The sequence below is a fragment of the Ranitomeya variabilis genome, chromosome 7, assembly GCF_051348905.1.
Source record: "Ranitomeya variabilis isolate aRanVar5 chromosome 7, aRanVar5.hap1, whole genome shotgun sequence".
Taxonomy (NCBI): Eukaryota; Metazoa; Chordata; class Amphibia; order Anura; family Dendrobatidae; genus Ranitomeya; species Ranitomeya variabilis.
The window spans coordinates 230,830,907-230,849,835 of record NC_135238.1 but is presented as its reverse complement, the minus strand read 5'-3'; the positions used below and the strand labels follow the sequence as shown (position 1 = coordinate 230,849,835).

Sequence of the window (18,929 nt, the reverse complement as noted above, 5' to 3'; positions counted from 1 at the left end):
ATTACTACTCTACTATTCTACTGTACCAGGGCCGTACTGGACTGGCCATCTGCCAATTCTGGCATTTTCCAATGTGCCACTGACTCTGGTGTCTCGCCTCTTGTGTTACATTCGCAGTGATGGACTAGAAGAGTTCAGCAGGTTTTGATGAAAGTAATGTTAATAGAGCTGAGTTTGCAATAATGCTCTTCATTGGATAAATATAATCTTACAGCACCGCTCCAGCATATACATCTTTTTTTTTTTTTCCCACGAACCTAAAAGGGCGAGTGACATCCGATTTTCAGAGGCAAATCGTCCATATGCACAGCCCCATAGAATAACATGGAGTTGAGTGCTATAGCACTCGTCCGATTCTTATATGATCGTCTCCAATAGTACGAGGCTCTTATAGACGTGCATTGAGCACTTGTGACTGTTACCTCTGGCTTTCAGTCAGACGTTGCAGTCACAAGATGGCGCTGCTATCAGAGCGGCATCGGAAAAGCTGAAGGCGGCTGCTGATAAGTAGAATACTAAAAAGAAACAGCCTCGCCAACACCAGATCAGGTTACTAATGCACTAGCAGCATGTAGGAGACCCCCATGATAACAGCGGGGGCAGCACAAAATACTGATGAAGCAAACACTCGCACCCCTATCATTCATGAAGGGGGTGGCTGTCTGGTATTATAATTGCACACAGATGAGGCTTGCATAGGGCGCCATTCACACAGGTACGTGTGATGCATCGTGTCTAAAGCCTACTGATGACACCCATAGTATTAGATCAGGCGGACTGCCCAGCACTATATAAGTGCACCCCACGAGGACAGACACCCCAGTTGTCACACTCACGCCCTGACTGGTGGGCATGAGCCAGGGGGTTTGTGGACCCACTGTGCCACAAACCAAACTACCCTGGTCGGGGCGTGACTAGGACAGCTGCCTTGGTGTTCGCTGGAGCCTCTGATGGTGAGGTCAGGCTTGTGCGGCAGACAGCAGCCAGGTGCTACTCCAGGGCGGTGTCTGGCTGTGGCTGCTGATCCCACTTGGGAGACAGGAACACTAGGACAGGTGCGGGCGACAGGCAGGACTGGCAGAAGAGCACGGCTGAAACTCGGACGAGTAAGCAGGCAGGCACGGCCGAGATACAGGGCAGGCTGGTGTGTATGAAGGAACAGGTAGAGACACACAGCAGATGCTAGTACTGGAAGAGACAGTGAGTGAAGTATGAAGGGACAGGTTGGGACTAGTGATAAGCGAGTATACTCGTTGCTCTGGTTTTCCAGATCGCGCTCGGGTGATCTCCGAGTATTTGTTAGTGTTCGGAGATTGTTTTCATCGCGGCAGCTGAATGATTTACAGCTATTAGCCAGCTTAATTACATGTGGGGATTCCCTAGCAACCAGGCAACCCCCACATGTACTCAGCCTGGTTAGTAGCTGTAAATCATTCAGCTGATCACTAGTTGGGACCTGTTCACACAGGAGGTGCAGATACGGATACAAGCAGGAAGGTATGATGTATGACGGAACGGGTTGGGACCTGTTCACACAGGAGGTGAACCGCAAGGCTGCGGATAAGAGCGGTAGAGCAGCAAGAGATTGTGCAGCAACAGAAGCTAAGCAGAGCGGAACCGCTAGGTATGCGGAGAGGAGCTGTAGCAAAAGATTTCTGCAGGAGCGGAGCAGAGGGGACTGGAGCAAAACCGCAGGAGTGCGGAGCAGTGGTAGAAAGTGGTACAGAGAGAACACAAGGAAAGACACAGCAGGGAAGGAAGCCATAGACAAGCAGACAGATTTAGGACAAAGTTCAGACAAGGTAATGGAACAAGACAAGGTACAAGAACAAAGACACAGGGACCAGGATATTCTGCCTCCTGGAGGGCGGACAGACAAGTACAAAGCAAGGTTAGAACAAAGACACTGAGAGCAGGATATACAGCCTCCTGGAGGGCAGACAAACAAGATCAAGGCAAGGCAAAGAGAAAAAAGCCTCCAGAGAAGGCAAAACACAGAGCAAGGCCTGGCAGCTCAGAAGCAAAACACTAAGGCTTCTTTCACACTTCCGTCGGTAAGGGGCCGTCACAAAGCGTCTGTGCAACGTACTGACGGACAGTGGTGATTTTTTTGCACAACGTGGGCAGCGGACGCAGTGTGAAGTCCCAGGGAGGAGGGGGTGAAGTTCCGGCCGCGCCTGCGCAGTTCAAAATGCAGGATCCGACATACGAAAAAACGTGCCCTTGAACGTTTTTTCACTACGACGGTCCGCCAAATACCGACGCATCCAGTGCACGACGTATGGAACGTGTGTCCATACGTCGTGATGCGTCGGTAATACAAGTCTATGGAGAAAAACGCATCCTGCGGGCAACTTTGCAGGATGTGTTTTTTCTCCAAAACGACGCATTGCGACAGAGGCCAAACGACGCAAGTGTGAAAGTAGCCTAACTGAGTTTAGACACATTGCACAGGCCCAGTCCACAGGGTGGAGCTGCCCTAAATACTGGAGGCCTCTTGGTAATTAGTCAGGAACAGATTAGACAGGTGCACCCTGATTCCATAAGAACCGGAGAGTTCTGGCGCCGTCCCCCTATGCACACAGCCAGGAAGCATGCAGAGAGCAGAGGCACAGAACATGGAGCCGGCAGCAGACAGAAATCACAACATGACCTGGAGCAGTGAGTAAGATGGTGTGTGAGGGATGGGAGGCCATGCAGTGATGCCGGCGGAGTTGTAACACCAGTACACAAACCAACACTTAAGGGCCTGGAAAAATATGCAATAAAAAGATGAAAAATTGCAACAAGTGGGCCTGTTTGGCTTCACTGTTGGGGCTGAATGTTGGTCCTGGTCCGGCCCTGTACAGCACTACACTATGACTGCTATGATCCTACTCCCACCCTACTGCTGCATGGTACCCTCAGTGCAAAGAAGACTCCTGAACTCTTTCCTTCTGTCCGCTAGTTACACCAGCAGCACACTCGTATGGCACCGGGCCGACACATCTGGCACCGGCAGGAGAGCGATGAGAGCGGAGACAGTGTGTCGGGGGACGGACTAATTAACACTACATCAAACTTGCCCACCTCTGCCAGCTGCCCCTCACCGTCTGCAATGCTGCGGGAGGATCGGATGCCGCCTATCAGTGCCCATAGGTTCAGTGCCAGCACAGGTATGGATCGTGTAGAAATGAGGTCTTGCAATTAGATCTTCAGCTAATGCGTTTCAGGACACAGGCTCTTTACATTTTTGATTATCGTCTCTTTTTTTTTTATATACTTTTTACAGACTTTGGATCAATGCAGAGAGCCCCATCTAACTTGGCACGCCAGCCCATGGGTGGATGGAGCGAAGATACTCAAAGCAGCCGTCATCCGGAGACCGTGCCAGAGGAAGGCTCTGAAGACGAGCTCCCACCACAAACGCAGAAGGTTTGTGTTTTCTATACTCACATGGCTTCTGCTCGTCATCTCCTCTCACGACTACCACATCTATAGGAAACACATGGCTGCTTTCTTTCACACAGCGCCACACCTGTCATGATGTGGCGTCTGGTATTACAGATCTGTGACATGAAAGTGAATGGCACTGGCTGTGATACCTCGCAACCTGTGCACAGGTGGGGTGCTGGTTTTAGCAGAAAGCACCCATGTTTTCTCCTACGCCTCATTGGGGGACACAGGACCATGGACCATGGGTGTTATGCTGCTGCCACTAGGAGGACACTAAGTAGACAGAAAGATTAACTCCTCCTCTGCAGTATACACCCCTTCACTGGATACAATTTCAACCAGTTCTTGCTTAGTGTCTTAGGCTAGTTTCACACTAGCGTTTACTGCATTACGTCGCAAATCCGTTTTTTTGCCGAAAAAACGGATGCGTCAAAAAATTGAAAAACGGTGACAAACGTATGCCACGCATCCAGCATTTCGACGGATCCGTCGCAAATCCGCTAAACGTTTCCGTCGAAAATACTGTATGCGTTGCATACGTTGTATCCGTTTTACCATCCGTTGTATCCGTTTTTCCGACGGATCCGTTTTTAAAAGGGGAGGCTCCCAAAATTTGATTGGCTACTGGAAAATTTGAAAAACTATATAGTACTGTATTTACAGCCCATCTTTGTGGGTTTTAGTTTTGTGGCAGCGATGGAAGGTGTTCTTGGGAGGATTGCTAGTTTGGTTACCGACGTTATCTTTGAGACAAATCGCCTGGATATCATAGTGCGGGAGAAGGAGGCGGCAGCGGAAAGGCGTAGGATGCTTCTGCAGCAACGGAGACGAAGACGAATGTGGATTCATCCGATTAATCAACTACGGATGACCCGGGGTGTCCAGTCCACTCTGTACCTGGAGTTGCGGCACAATCCACACAAATTCCACAACTACGTGCGGATGAGGATTGAACATTTTGATTTTTTGCTTGCAAAACTGGAGGATGTCATCCGAAGACAGGATACAAGGATGAGGCTTGCCATCACACCGGCGGAGCGGCTGATGGTGACCCTGCGGTAAGCCTCTTTTTTTTATTTCATTGCTGATATTGAATGTTATATTACATGCTGCAGAAAATACTGCGCTGGCATATTGCGCACTATTTTCTGCAGCATGTAGTTTTGGTTTTCTTGGCGGACATTCAACTGCTTTATTTAAATGTCATTGCTGATATTGAATGTTAACAGACTGCAGAAAATACTGTGCTGAAATATTGCGTTGCATTTTCTGCAGTTTTTTTTTTTTTTGGTTTTTTTGGGTTTGATGACATGCAACTGCTTTTTTCCTGTCATTGGTCATTTTGAATGTTATATTACATGCTGCAGACAATACTGCGCTGACATATTGCGCACTATTTTCTGCAGCATGTAGTTTGTGTTTTCTTGGCGGACATTCAACTGCTTTATTTAAATGTCATTGCTCATATTGAATGTTAGATAACAGACTGCAGAAAATACTGCGCTGAAATATTGCGTTGCATTTTCTGCAGTTTTTTTTTTTTTGGGTTTTTTGGGTTTGATGACATGCAACTGCTTTTTTCCTGTCATTGGTCATTTTGAATGTTATATTACATGCTGCAGACAATACTGCGCTGACATATTGCGCACTATTTTCTGCAGCATGTAATTTGGGTTTTCTTGGCGGACATTCCACTGTTTTTTTACACCGGATTCATGCTGGTTTTATTGGGTCTCCTGTCATTTTAAAAAAAATTAACAGTGCCATATTATAAAAAATTGCACAGACAAACAATTTTTAACATTTTTTTTTTTTTTTTTTTTATAAAGTTTCCTAGCTACGGGTGAATCTATGACTTCGCTCCATTATCAGTTCAGGCTGGGCATTTCAACTATCTCTGGAATAGTGAAGGACACATGTCGGGCTGTTTGGACCACTTTGCAACCAGAGTATATCCCCCAACCATCCACGGAAATCTGGTTGCGAAGTGCTGAAGAGTTTCAGCAAATTTGCAATTTCCCTAATTGTGTGGGTGCAGTTGACGGGAAACACATAAGGATTGCGAAACCGGCAGGAACAGGATCGGAGTATTATAATTATAAGAAGTATTTCTCCATCGTCCTTATGGCTATTGCAGACGCCAACTGCAGGTTCCTTGCCGTGGACATTGGAGCGTATGGACGGTCCAATGATTCGCAAGTGTTTAAAAACTCTCCGATGGGTCGTTGCCTTTATGGAGAGAGCTACGATTTCCCGCCAGCCAGACCACTGCCAGGAACAAATGACCCAGCCCTGGAATATGTCTTTGTAGGTGATGAAGCCTTTCAACTGTCGCTGCACCTACTGAAACCGTACAGTAGCCGGAACTTAAACCATACCAAGCGGGTCTTTAATTACCGGCTTACTAGAGCACGAAGAGTAGTGGAGTGTTCCTTTGGCATATTGACGGCGAAGTGGCGAGTTCTGCTGACGGCTATCAAGCTGAAAACAACAACTATAGACGAGGTAGTTAAAGCCTGTGTGGTGCTCCACAACTTTGTCCTGTCAAAGGAGCCCGTTTCTTTGGATGATGAAGAGTTGGAGACCACCTTGTGGGACTACCGCAGCAGCTCGGTTCGCTCTACAAGTTCAGTTACAAGGATGAGGGACCAGTTTGCCGATTATTTTGTCTCACCTGTCGGGCGGATCCCGTGGCAAGACATGATTGTGTAACCTGTTTCCCATGTGTAACCTGTTTCCCATGTGTTTTGGTTATGTAAAAAAAGTGTTTCTGCCCCCCCCCCCAAAAAAAAGGCCCAAAAGCGTGGTTTTCTTGCTAGTAAAACCATTATGTTATACCCTTTACATGTCTGGTGTTTGTTTTTATTAAACCTTTTTTTATTATATTACCTTAATAAATCCACACACACACACAAAGAGTAGAATTGTAATCCGAATTTTATTTTAACTCTTTTTTTTTTTTTTTTTTTTTGTTTTGCAAAAAAAATATATATATATTTTCCAACATTTTTATAGAAAAATTAGAACATTTTTTAGAATCTTATTTACACACTTTACAAATTTTCAAAGTGTTGGGTGGAGATATGAGAGGAGGATGTGCCGGAAGGTTGGACCACGTCGATAGGTGGGGAAACCCTACTTGTTTGGGGTGCAGTGGAAGTGGGGGTTAAACCAAGAGGCTGACCAGAGGGGGGTGGTGTTGGGGTAGGTGGAAGAGAAAAGTTCAGTAAGGAAAACATTGGGGAAGTAATTTGGTCTAGGGGCCGGGATTGTTGTGGGGACTGGGTCGGGTATTGTGACTGGGTAGGGTAGTGGGAGTGGCGTGGGGTTTGGTAATGGTGCTGGTGTGGGGATTGGAGCTGGGTTTGGTAATGCTGCTGGTGTGGGTATTGGGGCTGGGTTTGGTAATGGGGGGTATGGTGTGAAAATGGGGCCTGGTGTGGAATTGGAGTGGAGGTGCGGTGAGGTGTGTGGGTCGATTCATTAATGGCCTGCAGTGCAGCATTATGGCAGGTATTCATTACCCGCATCTGTTGCTCAAAAGAAAGCTTCTCCATGCTCATGAGCATGGATTGGAAAAAAAGGTTGGCCGGATCGGGACTTACAGCTGAATGCAGCCTATCCAAGCGACTGCTGGTTTCCTGGCTTGTTTCACTGATGCGTGATTGCACCATGTTGAAACCAGCAGTCACTTGCTCTCCCAAAATTTTGAAAGAGCCTTGGAAGGATGCATTCAGGTGTAAGAACTCAGGAGCATAGCTCCTTTCCTGACCCCTCTGGCGCTGCCGCCACGAACCTAATGGTGGTGTCGAGGTGGCAGGATCAGAGGGGTGGGGTAAAGGGAACGCTAACTGTTCAGCATCAGATGCGAGCAATGAAGCCTGCAATAATGCTCCACTGCTTGGGGCGGATGAAGTGGAGGGGACAGAGGGGTCAGAGGAGAGGACAGAGGGGTCAGAGGAGGGGACAGAGGTGTGGGGCCTACCGACGTGGCCCTCAGTGGCGGACTCAGGAGGGATCGCTCCAGAGGGCGCAGAGGAAGATGCAGGCGCCCGGTGGCTGGAGAAGGTGCTGTGAAAGAAAAAACAAATGAAATTAATACATTGGAATGAAAAAGCCCTGACTGAAAGCAAACTAAGTAGACAGGTTAACATGGTTATTAGTGGGCTGTAGAATACTTACACTCTGCTTAGCATTGTTCGCCTCAGGAAGGAGAGGGCCTGGCCATATTTATATTTGCTCCTCTTCCTTCCTGCAGAGCCACTCGGGGCCTTCATCTCATCATTGAATTCCCTCTTAAAGCGATCCCTCAGTGACCGCCACCGCTTCCTAATCTTTCCAACTGTGAAGACAAGAATCAAAAGAAAAAACCAAAAATTGGTAAATGCAATACATTACAGTCAGCTCAAAACATCACTGGAAAGTGAATACTTACCTAGTTTGCTCTGCTGCTGAGGATGAAGGCTCTCCCGCCTTGGAAACAGGTTGCGACACACTTCGTCCCAGAGCCGACGGGTGACACCGGTATCAGCATGCCTGCGGTCAGCCATGTTCCACAGCGGCTCCCGCTCGCGAACCTCCTCGATGAGACAATCGATGTCAATGTCATCATCATCATCCTCCTCTTCTGCGGGAGCACGCTGTGAAGCCTGTGTCAAAAAAAAAAAAAAAAAGGAAAACAAACAAATTAGTACACTGAAATACTAAAGTACCAATAGAATCCCCCTCCCCCCCAAAAAAAAAACTCACTGATGGCCGACCGTGGCGACGAGTCCGCCGACTCTGGGACTGTCTGGGAGAGCCTTCAGCGGCAGCAGCAGGAGCAGCAGCAGCAGCCTGAAATGAAGGAAACAAATTCTCAGTTAAGGTAGGCAGGTGTTTAGTAATCTGTTTTGTGTATGGTGCAGTGTGATGTGCGAAGCAACTGTTTCACCACTACTTACACTTGGTTCCTCCTCCACTTGCATCTCTCCACCTGTCTCGCCCCCTTCTGACAGCTCCTCATCTGATTCAGCTTCCTGTTGAAACATAATGTATGCATGTAGTTATCCATAAAAATTTAATTTAAAGAAATTTAAAAAAAAAAAAAAATTTTGTGTTAACTTACCGATACACGCTGTTGCTGTGGAGGAGGGCTGTCAGAAGAGGACATCGTTTTGTGGTCCTGGTGGGCAGTGGCTGTGTCCTGGTGGGCAGCGGCTGTGTCCTGGTGGGCAGCGGCTGTGTCCTGGTGGGCAGTGGCTGTGTCCTGGTGGGCAGCGGCTGTGTCCTGGTGGGCAGCGGCTGTGTCCTGGTGGTTCTGTAAGTTAAAGACACACTTGCAATCTGCTCGACACATTGAAGTAGCAGATTGGGGTCTTCAAAACTTACTTCTAGCTCTTTAGCTGTGGTCCTGGTGGGCAGCGGCTGTGTCCTGGTGGGCAGTGGCTGTGTCCTGGTGGGCAGCGGCTGTGTCCTGGTGGGCAGCGGCTGTGTCCTGGTGGTTCTGTAAGTTAAAGACACACTTGCAATCTGCTCGACACATTGAAGTAGCAGATTGGGGTCTTCAAAACTTACTTCTAGCTCTTTAGCTGTGGTCCTGGTGGGCAGCGGCTGTGTCCTGGTGGGCAGCGGCTGCGGTCCTGGTTTATCTGTTATATGTATAATGGATCTATAGTTAGACCACCCCCTGAACTAGGTAATGTTCAATGATAAACACCCTACTAAAATGATGTCAGAAATGTTCATACAGGTGAACACCAAAACCCCCCCAAAAAAGTTGCACGTTATACCATTCATTTCCATGTCCCAAAAAACAAAATTTTTTAATGTTAACACCATGAAAAAATATATTTGACACATTTTATTTAAAATAAATAACCTCTCCCCCCCCCAAAAAAAAAAAAAAATACTTTACAGGTTAACCTTTATTAAAAAAAATGAGCCCTCAACCAACCCTGTATTGCATGTGTAACCATTGGTACATACACCAGTTTTAAATTTACCTTTATGAAATAATACTACGGACATTTTTTTAATAAACATTTTATTATAATTTTTTTTTTGCACTTTTTTTTTTAAAAATCACAAGGAGCTGACATGCTCTTTATTTTAAATACAAGTACTTCAACTGCAAATGGTTATAACTGTAATAAAAAAAAATTCAACACTTTTATTAAATAGAAAAACCCCACACTCACACATTCAAACCACAAGCTGCACACCGCTAGACTTTTTTAAAAAACACATCAGATTTAAAAAAAAAAAAAAAAAAAAAAATTTAAACCACATGCTGCACAGACCACTATACAGTCAATACATCAGAAAAAGGCAAATAACCAATTATACAGCATGGACAAATGCACATGCCATCAACAAGACGTACCCAAAAAACATGCATGGTATGTGTCCACATTCAGGATCGCATCAGAATTTGGGCAGGATTTCCCATCAGTATTTGTAAGCCAAAACCAGGAGTGTAAAAATTAGGTAAAGTATAATACGAAAACAGGCACACTTTTGCTTTTATCACCCACTCCTGGTTTTGGCGTACAAATACTGATGGAAAATCCTGACCACATCCTGATGCAATCCTGCACATGGACACATACCCTCCCACATGAACAGGCATAAAATTGGCAAAGGCATAATATGGTGCAGGCACATGGTACAAAAGCACACAGCCGTCCAAAAATGCACACATACACATGCACGCACATAGCTTTATGCAAATACACATATGTACAACAAAGGCAGAAAGGTGAAACCAATCAGAAGACGCATACACACACACACATACAAAAGGCTGACAATCCTTTGGCTGAAGCAGCAGGTCTTCACAGTGGCTGGCATCATGGTGGATCTGGACTCTAGCATGGCACTGGCTGGTGCAGGACGATGGCAGGCCTCAGGTTCTCTTCAGGTTTTAAGCTCTTGCTGTAGTCAGTAGTACCTCATACACACAGAAATGCACAGGCACACAGATGCACACTAAAATTGCAATACTCACACTGGCTATGGTGGCTGGAGTCTTGTAGCAGGATGTCTGGAGTCTTGTGGCAGGATGGCTGGAGTCTTGTGGCAGGCTGGCTGCAGTCTTGTGACAGGCTGGCTGGGGTCTTGTGCTTGGCTGGGGTCTTGTGGCAGGCTGGCTCTTGCTGGCAGGCTTCTTTGCTTCTCTGTGTCTTGCTGGCATATGTGGGGTTCAAGGCCCAGGCCAGGTTTATATAGATTTGGGGGTGTCTGACCAATTGGCAACAAAATACTTCTTCTGAGCATGCTCAGTGTAAAAAAAACGTATTGCAGCGCTGCATTGCGTCGTACGACGTGTCCCGACGCATCCGTCGCTCATAGGCTTCCATTGCAGCCAACGACGTATGCCGCAGGATGCGTCGCGACACGTTTTTTAGGCGGAGACAAAAAACGTTACAATCTACGTTTTTTTGAGACGACGTGTCGCCAAATTTCGACGCATCCGTCGTAAAACGTACACGACGTATGCCAATCCGTCGCCATACGTCGCCAATACAAGTCTATGGGAAAAAAACGCATCCAGCAAAAAGTTTTGCTGGATGCGTTTTTTCTGAAAAAAGACGTTTTGAAACGTAATGCAGTTAACGCTAGTGTGAAAGTAGCCTTAGGAGGCACTTGGGTCTTTTTTCCCAGACCCCAACTTGATTTTAATTTTTGATTTTTTAATTTTATGTAAATTTTAAATTTTTTATTTAACGGAGTGAAGGGGGCGACGGGTCCTTTTTTTTTTTTTCATAAGGTCCGCTCTCCCCCGAACCAACAACAGGCGAGCACGGCGAGTATACCTCCCCGTTCCTCTCCTGCGACGTATGGCGCACGGAAAGTTTGCGCCAGGGCAACGGTTCCTCTTGGTCCCGATTTCCCCCAACCCCCTCCAGGACCCTGCATTACAGCAATGTAACTGGAGAAGAATGCAGTCCGGAGGGGATGTTGTGCCGCAGCCCCCCTCTGCTATAGCAGCATGATGCATCAGGGGCCTCTCCATCCCCATCCAGGGTGCATGGATTGAGTCACACCCTCACAGAAGCGCAGACCTGTGAGAACCGGGACAGTGGCTGTAAGTACCTTTGGGGGACTCCCCCCTGCGCGTCTCGCCCTCTGTGCAGCCCTCCTCAGCGGCAGCGATGCGGTCCGGGTCCCCAGGGAGAGGCACCGCCGACCGGGGGTCGGCGGTGCTCGGCGGCGCTCCGTCGCGGCCGCCGCCGCACATCGTCGGCAGGCCTCAAAAATTTAGTCCCCGGCTTCTTCAGCCGGAGTAGGCCGCAGGGGAAAAATCTCCTCCCACGGCCGTAGCTCCGCCCCCTACATCGGTGCTTCTCGTCTGGGACGAGAGGCGCCCTCCAAATCTCGGGGGCCATATTTCCTCTCTCCCTGCACGGAGCCCACGCTTCTACAGCGCTCCAAGGAGAACTCCTGGACACAGAACCGCCATATCTCTCTCTGGGGACACAGACAGGACCGTGGGTAAGCTGCTTCAAGAAAGCTTAACCCTTTCTCTGCTGTATACTGCCCGCTCTGTCCCTAAGGCACTATGTCTCAATCCAAGGAGACAAAAAAGGGTAACAAGAAGCACACAGTGTTTTTCACTGTATGTGCCACTTGCAATGCGGCTCTGCCCCGAGCTCACACTAGCCATTTGTGTGCAGATTGCGTCTCGCCCTCTGTGCAGCCGCCCCTTGCCGACGCCGGTACCGTCTCCGATGCCGCAGCCGTCGACCCGGTAGAGCCTAGCCCCCCTGAGTGGGCAACCTCTCTGTCACGATCTGTGGCTTCCCTAGCCAGGGCAATTGACTCCCTCCGGGGTCCCCCTCTAGGTCGGACCGTGGAGGATTCAGACGACGGTATGGATTCTTCTACCAGCAGGGGGCGTACCCGGTCACTTTCTACCCGGGGCTCCAGAAAACGTGTTCACGTTTCATCCCCTGACCATGAGCTAGCAGGTCCCTCAGTGCCTGCAGGCTCTGCTTCCAGGTCCCCTTCCCCAAACTCGGATGACTCTGAATATGAGTCCGACATTTCCTACGTTCAGGACCCCCCCTCCTCCCAAGAGTCTCTCGACTCTCTCATTGAGGCGGTAAACCAGACCCTGAAGGTGACTGAGGACTCCACTTCGGAACCCGAACATGTGGTGTCTTTCAAAAAGACTAAACGTGTTAAAAATGTTTTTGTCACTCACCCTCACTTTAAGGAGGTCGTACAAAAACATAGGGATCGCCCAGATAAACGCTTCATAGGACAAAAGTCCATCGAGGCCAAATACCCTTTTTCTCGGGAATTAGTCAAGGACTGGCTGCAGTCTCCCTCGGTTGACCCTGCTGTGTCACACCTCGCGTCCAAGACCATCCTGTCTCTTTCGGACGGTTCCTCCGTTAAGAATCCCTCCGATCGCCAGATTGATTATCTGGCTCGCTCCGCCTTCGAGGCCACAGGAGCGTCCCTCTTCCCATCCTTCGCCGCCTCTTGGGTGGCTAAGGCTATGGTCTCTTGGACCGAGACTCTTTCCTCTAACATCCAAGCCAGTGATTTACCTCCAGAAGCCAGCATCCTGGTTAACCAGTTAGCGCAGGCCGGAGACTTCATAGTCAACGCCTCTATGGACGCAGCCAATTGCGCTGCTCAGGCAGCCGCCAATGCAATTTCCATCAGGAGAGCCCTGTGGCTCAGGGATTGGCGAGCAGATTCGGCTTCTAAACGTTCTCTAACAGCCCTGCCTTACCAGGCTGGTCGGCTATTTGGAGAAAAATTGGACCAAATGATCTTGGATGCTACCGGAGGGAAAAGTAAATTTCTCCCCCAGCAAAAGCCCACCCGGTCCTTTCGGTACCAGCAGCAACCTCCATTTCGGCCTTTTCGGTCCAATACCAACTGGTCTTCTACATCCTCTACCCCCACATCAGGACGAGGTTCGCGCGGTGGCCGAGGCACCCAGGTCTCTTACAGACCTAATCGTAACTGGAGACCCAGGCCCAAACCTCCCGGGCCTAAGGGATCCGCATCCCATGGATCCTCCGCCCAATGACTCCTTGCATCATCCGGTGGACTCCAACAAAGTAGGCGGACGTCTACTCTTGTTCCGTCAAGCCTGGCTCTCAGTCGTTTCCGACGAGTGGGTCAGAGAACTGGTGTCCACCGGATACAAAATAGAATTTTCCTCCCTCCCCCCTACACGCTTCTTCCAGTCTTGCCCTCAAAGGTCAAAGGCCACAGCGTTTCTCCAGGCAATACGGGCACTACAAAGGGACGGAGTCATCATTCCGGTCCCCCTAGAACAAAGATTCAAGGGTTTCTATTCGAATCTGTTCGTGGTCCCAAAGAAGGACGGATCACTACGTCCGATCCTAGACCTGAAGCTACTAAACAGATTCATAAAGATCCGACACTTCAGGATGGAATCCCTCCGTTCTGTGGTCGCGTCTATGGAAAAGGGAGAATTCCTGGCATCCATAGACATCAAGGATGCCTACCTACACATACCGATCTTCCCTCCGCATCAGCAGTTCCTTCGCTTCGCCTTTTGCGGGGAACACTTCCAATTTGTGGCCTTGCCCTTCGGTCTCGCCACCGCTCCCAGAGTTTTCACGAAGGTCATGGCGGCTGCCATGGCCATTCTTCACTCCAGGGGAGTGGTGGTAATTCCGTACTTGGACGACCTACTGATAAAGGGTCCTTCCTACCCAGCGTGCGAAGAGTCCGTCGTTCTCACGATGGATACTCTTTCTCGCCTGGGATGGAAGATAAACTTCGAAAAATCTTCTCCAATTCCGGCTCAACAAATCTCCTTCCTGGGGCTGATACTGGACACTTCCCGCGGTCTGGTCATACTCCCTCAAGACAAGGCTTTGGCCTTGCAGCAGGGAGCCCAGCGTCTTTCTCGTCCAGTATCCCACTCCATTCGCGCCAGCATGCGAGTTCTCGGACAGATGGTAGCGACCATGGAAGCGGTTCCATTTGCGCAGTTTCACCTCCGTCCCCTGCAGCATGCGCTACTGTCGGCTTGGGACGGCAACCCTTCCTCCCTCGACCGCCGATTCATCCTGTCCCCTCGGGTCAGGAAGACCCTCAGGTGGTGGACGCTGACGTCCTCCCTAACCCAGGGAAGGTCCTTTCTCCCAGTACGGTGGCTGGTGGTGACCACCGACGCCAGTCTCATAGGCTGGGGAGCGGTCTTCAACCATCACACAGCCCAGGGGCGGTGGTCCATTCAAGAGTCTCGCCTCGCCATCAATATCCTCGAGATTCGAGCTATCAGGCTAGCATTGTTTCACTTTCACCGACTTCTGGCAGGTCATCCAGTCAGAATCCAGTCCGACAACACCACGGCTGTGGCATACATCAACCGTCAGGGCGGAACTCGCAGCAAGACGGCCATGCTCGAGGTGTCTCACATCCTCCATTGGGCGGAGTCGAACCATTCGCCCATCTCGGCGATCCACATTCCAGGTGTGGAAAATTGGGCGGCGGACTTCCTCAGCCTCCAGGGCATCGCCTCCGGAGAGTGGTCCCTCCACCCGGAGGTCTTCCAGCAGATTTGCCGTCGCTGGGGGACCCCGGATGTGGATCTCATGGCTTCCAGGATGAACAACAAGGTTCCTCAGTTCCTTGCTCGGTCCCTCGACCCACGGGCCCTCGGAGTAGACGCCCTGGTCCTGCCTTGGCGCCAATTCCGCCTCCCGTACATTTTTCCTCCTCTCCCCCTACTACCGAGGGTCATCAAAAAGATCAGGGCAGAGGGGGTACCAGTGATTCTCGTCGCGCCAGACTGGCCGCGTCGGGCATGGTACGCCGAACTGGTTCAGCTGGTGGCCGACGTCCCCTGGCGTCTTCCAGATCGCGCGGATCTCCTTTCGCAGGGCCCGATTTACCACCAGAACTCAAGGGCCCTGTCTTTGACGGCCTGGCCGTTGAGTCCTGGATTCTAGGCCAAGCGGGTTTCTCTTCCAGGGTGTCCTCCACCATGATCAGAGCTAGGAAACCTGTTTCCATGCGTAGTTACCACCGTACCTGGCGAATTTTTTTCTCATGGTGCGATGCACAGGGTCGATCTCCTCTAGTCTTTTCTATTCCTTCCATACTGGAGTTTCTTCAGTCCGGACTAGAGTCGGGACTTGCTCTTAGCTCCCTGAAGGGTCAGGTTTCGGCATTGTCAGTCCTTTTCCAGCGGAAGATTGCCAACAGGTTGCCGGTGAAAACCTTCTTCCAGGGAGTTTCCCGTGTGGCGCCTCCCTACAAGTCACCTTTGGATCCGTGGGATCTCAACTTAGTTCTCGGAGCTCTTCAGGAGACTCCCTTCGAACCGCTACAGGACGTTTCCTTGACCTTCCTTTCTTGGAAGGTAGTCTTCCTAGTAGCCGTCACATCCATCAGAAGGGTCTCGGAGTTGGCTGCGCTCTCCTGCCGCCCTCCCTTTCTCATTTTTCATCCGGACAAGGCGGTATTGAGGACCTCTCCCACCTTTTTGCCCAAGGTCGTCTCCTCTTTCCACCTCAATGAGGAGATTGTTCTGCCTTCGTTCTGCCCGGCTCCTGTCCATCGCATCGAAAAGGCTCTACACACTCTTGATGTGGTGAGGGCTCTTCGTCGGTACGTCTCAAGGACGGCTCCCTTCCGCACGTCAGACGCCCTGTTCGTACTTCCAGAGGGGCCCAGGAGGGGCTCTCCTGCTTCAAAAGCCACTCTGGCAAAATGGATTCGGTCAGCCATTCAAGAATCCTATCGTGTCAAAGGTGTTCCTGTCCCAGCTGGGATCAAGGCTCATTCTACTCGGTCAGTGGGCGCCTCGTGGGCCATTCGACACCAGGCGTCAGCACAGCAGGTCTGCAAGGCTGCGACGTGGTCCAGTTTGCACACTTTTACCAAGCATTACCACATTCATTCTATCTCTTCTGCAGACGCCGCCCTTGGCAGGCGCATTCTGCAAGCGGCAGTTCCTTAAGCCGTAAGCCAGTGGTACTTGGGGTTTTAGCATATTGCTCCCCGCCCAGGGACTGCTTTTGTACGTCCCATGGTCCTGTGTCCCCCAATGAGGCGTAGGAGAAAAGGAGATTTTTGTTTACTTACCGTAAAATCTTTTTCTCCGAGCCACTCATTGGGGGACACAGCACCCACCCTGTTAGCCTGTTTTGGCTTGTTGTTACTTCTTTGGTTTTGACATAGTTGTCTTCGTTCATGCTCCTACTGCTTTACTACCGAACTGGTTGAAATTGTATCCAGTGAAGGGGTGTATACTGCAGAGGAGGAGTTAATCTTTCTGTCTACTTAGTGTCCTCCTAGTGGCAGCAGCATAACACCCATGGTCCATGGTCCTGTGTCCCCCAATGAGTGGCTCGGAGAAAAAGATTTTACGGTAAGTAAACAAAAATCTCCTTTTTCTTGGGGTGCAGTCAGACGGCTGTATCACTTGGACACAGATCGCAATGCTCAGACTGACCGGCAGCTCTCCAGACCCGAGCGTGACTGCACGTATTTCTATGCAGATATTAAACCAGGGTCAGGGTAGCCGCCGGCAAGTCCGAGCATTGCATTGCAATCCTCGCCCGAGTTATACAGCCATCTAACTCTTCCCTAATCCTGTGCAAACCCCTAATGATACCCCGGAACCCACACACAATCCAAAGCACACCAGCACGCAAATATATGACTTAGAGGATTGCACAGCCAGGGCATCCTGGTGCATGAAAATAATGTAAACCCTGCTAGCTATTCACTAGAGAGGAATTCTGTGGCCGTTGAATCACGATGTGTGTTTGTCTTTTTATGGAAAAAAAACCTTTGTATTTTAAAGGTAGTCTTTTTTTTTTAAAGGGGAAGTATTGTTTTTTTGTTTTTTTTAATTAAAAAAAAAAAAAAAAGGAAGTGTTTATTGAATTTGTGTGTTTTTGTTTTGTTTTTTTTCCAATTTAAAAAAGGAAGTTCACTTTTCTTAAAAAAGTATTCTGGTAATGAGTAGTGATGAGCGAATATACTCGTTACTCGAGATTTAACGAGCACGCTCGGGTGTCCTCCGAGTATTTTTTAGTGCTTGGAGATTTTGTTTTCCTCACCTCAGCTGAATGATTTACATCAGTTAGCCAGCATAAGTACATGTGGGGATTCCCTAGAACCATGCAACCCCCACATGTACTTATGCTGGGTAACAGATGTAAATCATTCAGCTGCGGCAATAAAAACTAAATCTCCGAGCACTAAAAAATACTCGGAGGACCCCCGAGCGTGCTCGAGAAGTCTCGAGTAACGAGTATATTCGCTCATCACTAGTAATGAGTTATTCCCTAAACACAGGCACCATGAAGAGGACAGCATGGTGCTGTCTCCGGAGGTCCCATCGAGTGAATAGAGCGGTGTTCAACGTGTGCAGTGTTCAACGTGTGCAGTGCTGCTCCAATCAAACTGGGGACCAAAGTCCCACTTTCTGGTGATTGGTGGGCTCTCCGCAGTCGGACCCCCACAGGTCTAATATGTAGTATCGCTGCCTTTCCTCTGTATTAGATCACACTTCTGATTACTGGAATACCTCTTTCATTTATTTCCGTTTAGAGAGGAATAATCTTTGTTTTTTTTCTTATGTATTATTAGGAGAAGTGCTCTTATTTGAGTGTTTTTAATAAATTCTTTTTAATTTCCTTTTAGGTGTAAGCTTTATTCTCCTTTCGGGCTGCCATGTATCCGTCCATAGTCCACGTGTAAGTGAGTCTGGCTCCGTATGCCCTTCAGTGTCTGTAAATACTGATGTATATATTATGGTTTTGCTCGCTCCTGAATTTGCACTGAACTTGGAGAGCAGCGATGTGTCCAGATGGCACATCATGAAGGATCGGCTGGATCGCTCATCGTCTCTTCCGTATCTGACATCATCAGAAAATATAATGGATCTCGACACTGGAGAAACTTTCTTTTACGATCTTCTATATGATAAGACTCTAATGGGTATGTGGACTTTTGCAACCATTTTTCTTTATTGCTCCAATACAATAACAGTTAAAAAATAAAGCAACTTTGCAAGTAGTCTTGATAAAAAAAAAAAATTGTACAATTTATTTTATTTTTTTTGTATGCAGCTCCTATGCAGAGCTATGTGTCTCACAAATCCAGCGTGTAGTCTCATCTTGATGTCTCCATTTCTTACCAGTTTAGAAGGCGTGGAGTAAAGCAAGGATCAAACTACACAGGGTTTGCTTGTACCTTTTTAACCATGGAGACACACAGGTCTGCACAGGAGCTGTATACACAAAACAGTACAATATTTAACATTCAGAACATTTACAAAGTTACTACATTTTTTATGTTGGATTCTGTGGGGCGATGAGAGCGGTTGCAGAAGTTTATGCTTCGGCTCATTGAGTATATTACATAGGACAGGATCAGTGGGTTTACATAGGTTCATTGTGCACCACTAACACATCTGCAGTGTTTTGTATAGAAATGTATATTTCATCTTTTGTACCGTTGTATAATTCTAATTAAAATGGATTATCTGTAATGTCAAA

General features: G+C 48.6%; 2 protein-coding genes across 5 annotated transcripts in view; one reads left to right on the top strand and one right to left on the bottom strand.

Moving 5' to 3' along the window:
* ATG9A (autophagy related 9A) overlaps positions 1-18,929 on the top strand; it is a 32,736-nt gene extending 13,807 nt beyond the window's left edge. For all 4 annotated transcript variants that reach the window (XM_077273111.1, XM_077273112.1, XM_077273113.1 and 1 more), the window contains exons 15-17: positions 2,948-3,155; positions 3,272-3,414; positions 18,073-18,929. In XM_077273111.1, the coding sequence (XP_077129226.1) occupies positions 2,948-3,155; positions 3,272-3,414; positions 18,073-18,078 (357 nt within the window). In that variant the 3' untranslated portion in view covers positions 18,079-18,929. The remainder of the gene's footprint in view (positions 1-2,947; positions 3,156-3,271; positions 3,415-18,072) is intronic.
* LOC143784629 (uncharacterized) lies at positions 6,355-8,607 on the bottom strand. The gene is made up of 5 exons (XM_077273110.1): positions 8,379-8,607; positions 8,185-8,271; positions 7,871-8,084; positions 7,618-7,777; positions 6,355-7,506 (listed from the first exon to the last, which is right to left on the bottom strand). Exons 1-5 carry the CDS (start codon positions 8,463-8,465, stop codon positions 6,489-6,491), a joined length of 1,566 nt encoding a protein of 521 aa, XP_077129225.1. The 5' UTR covers positions 8,466-8,607; the 3' UTR covers positions 6,355-6,488.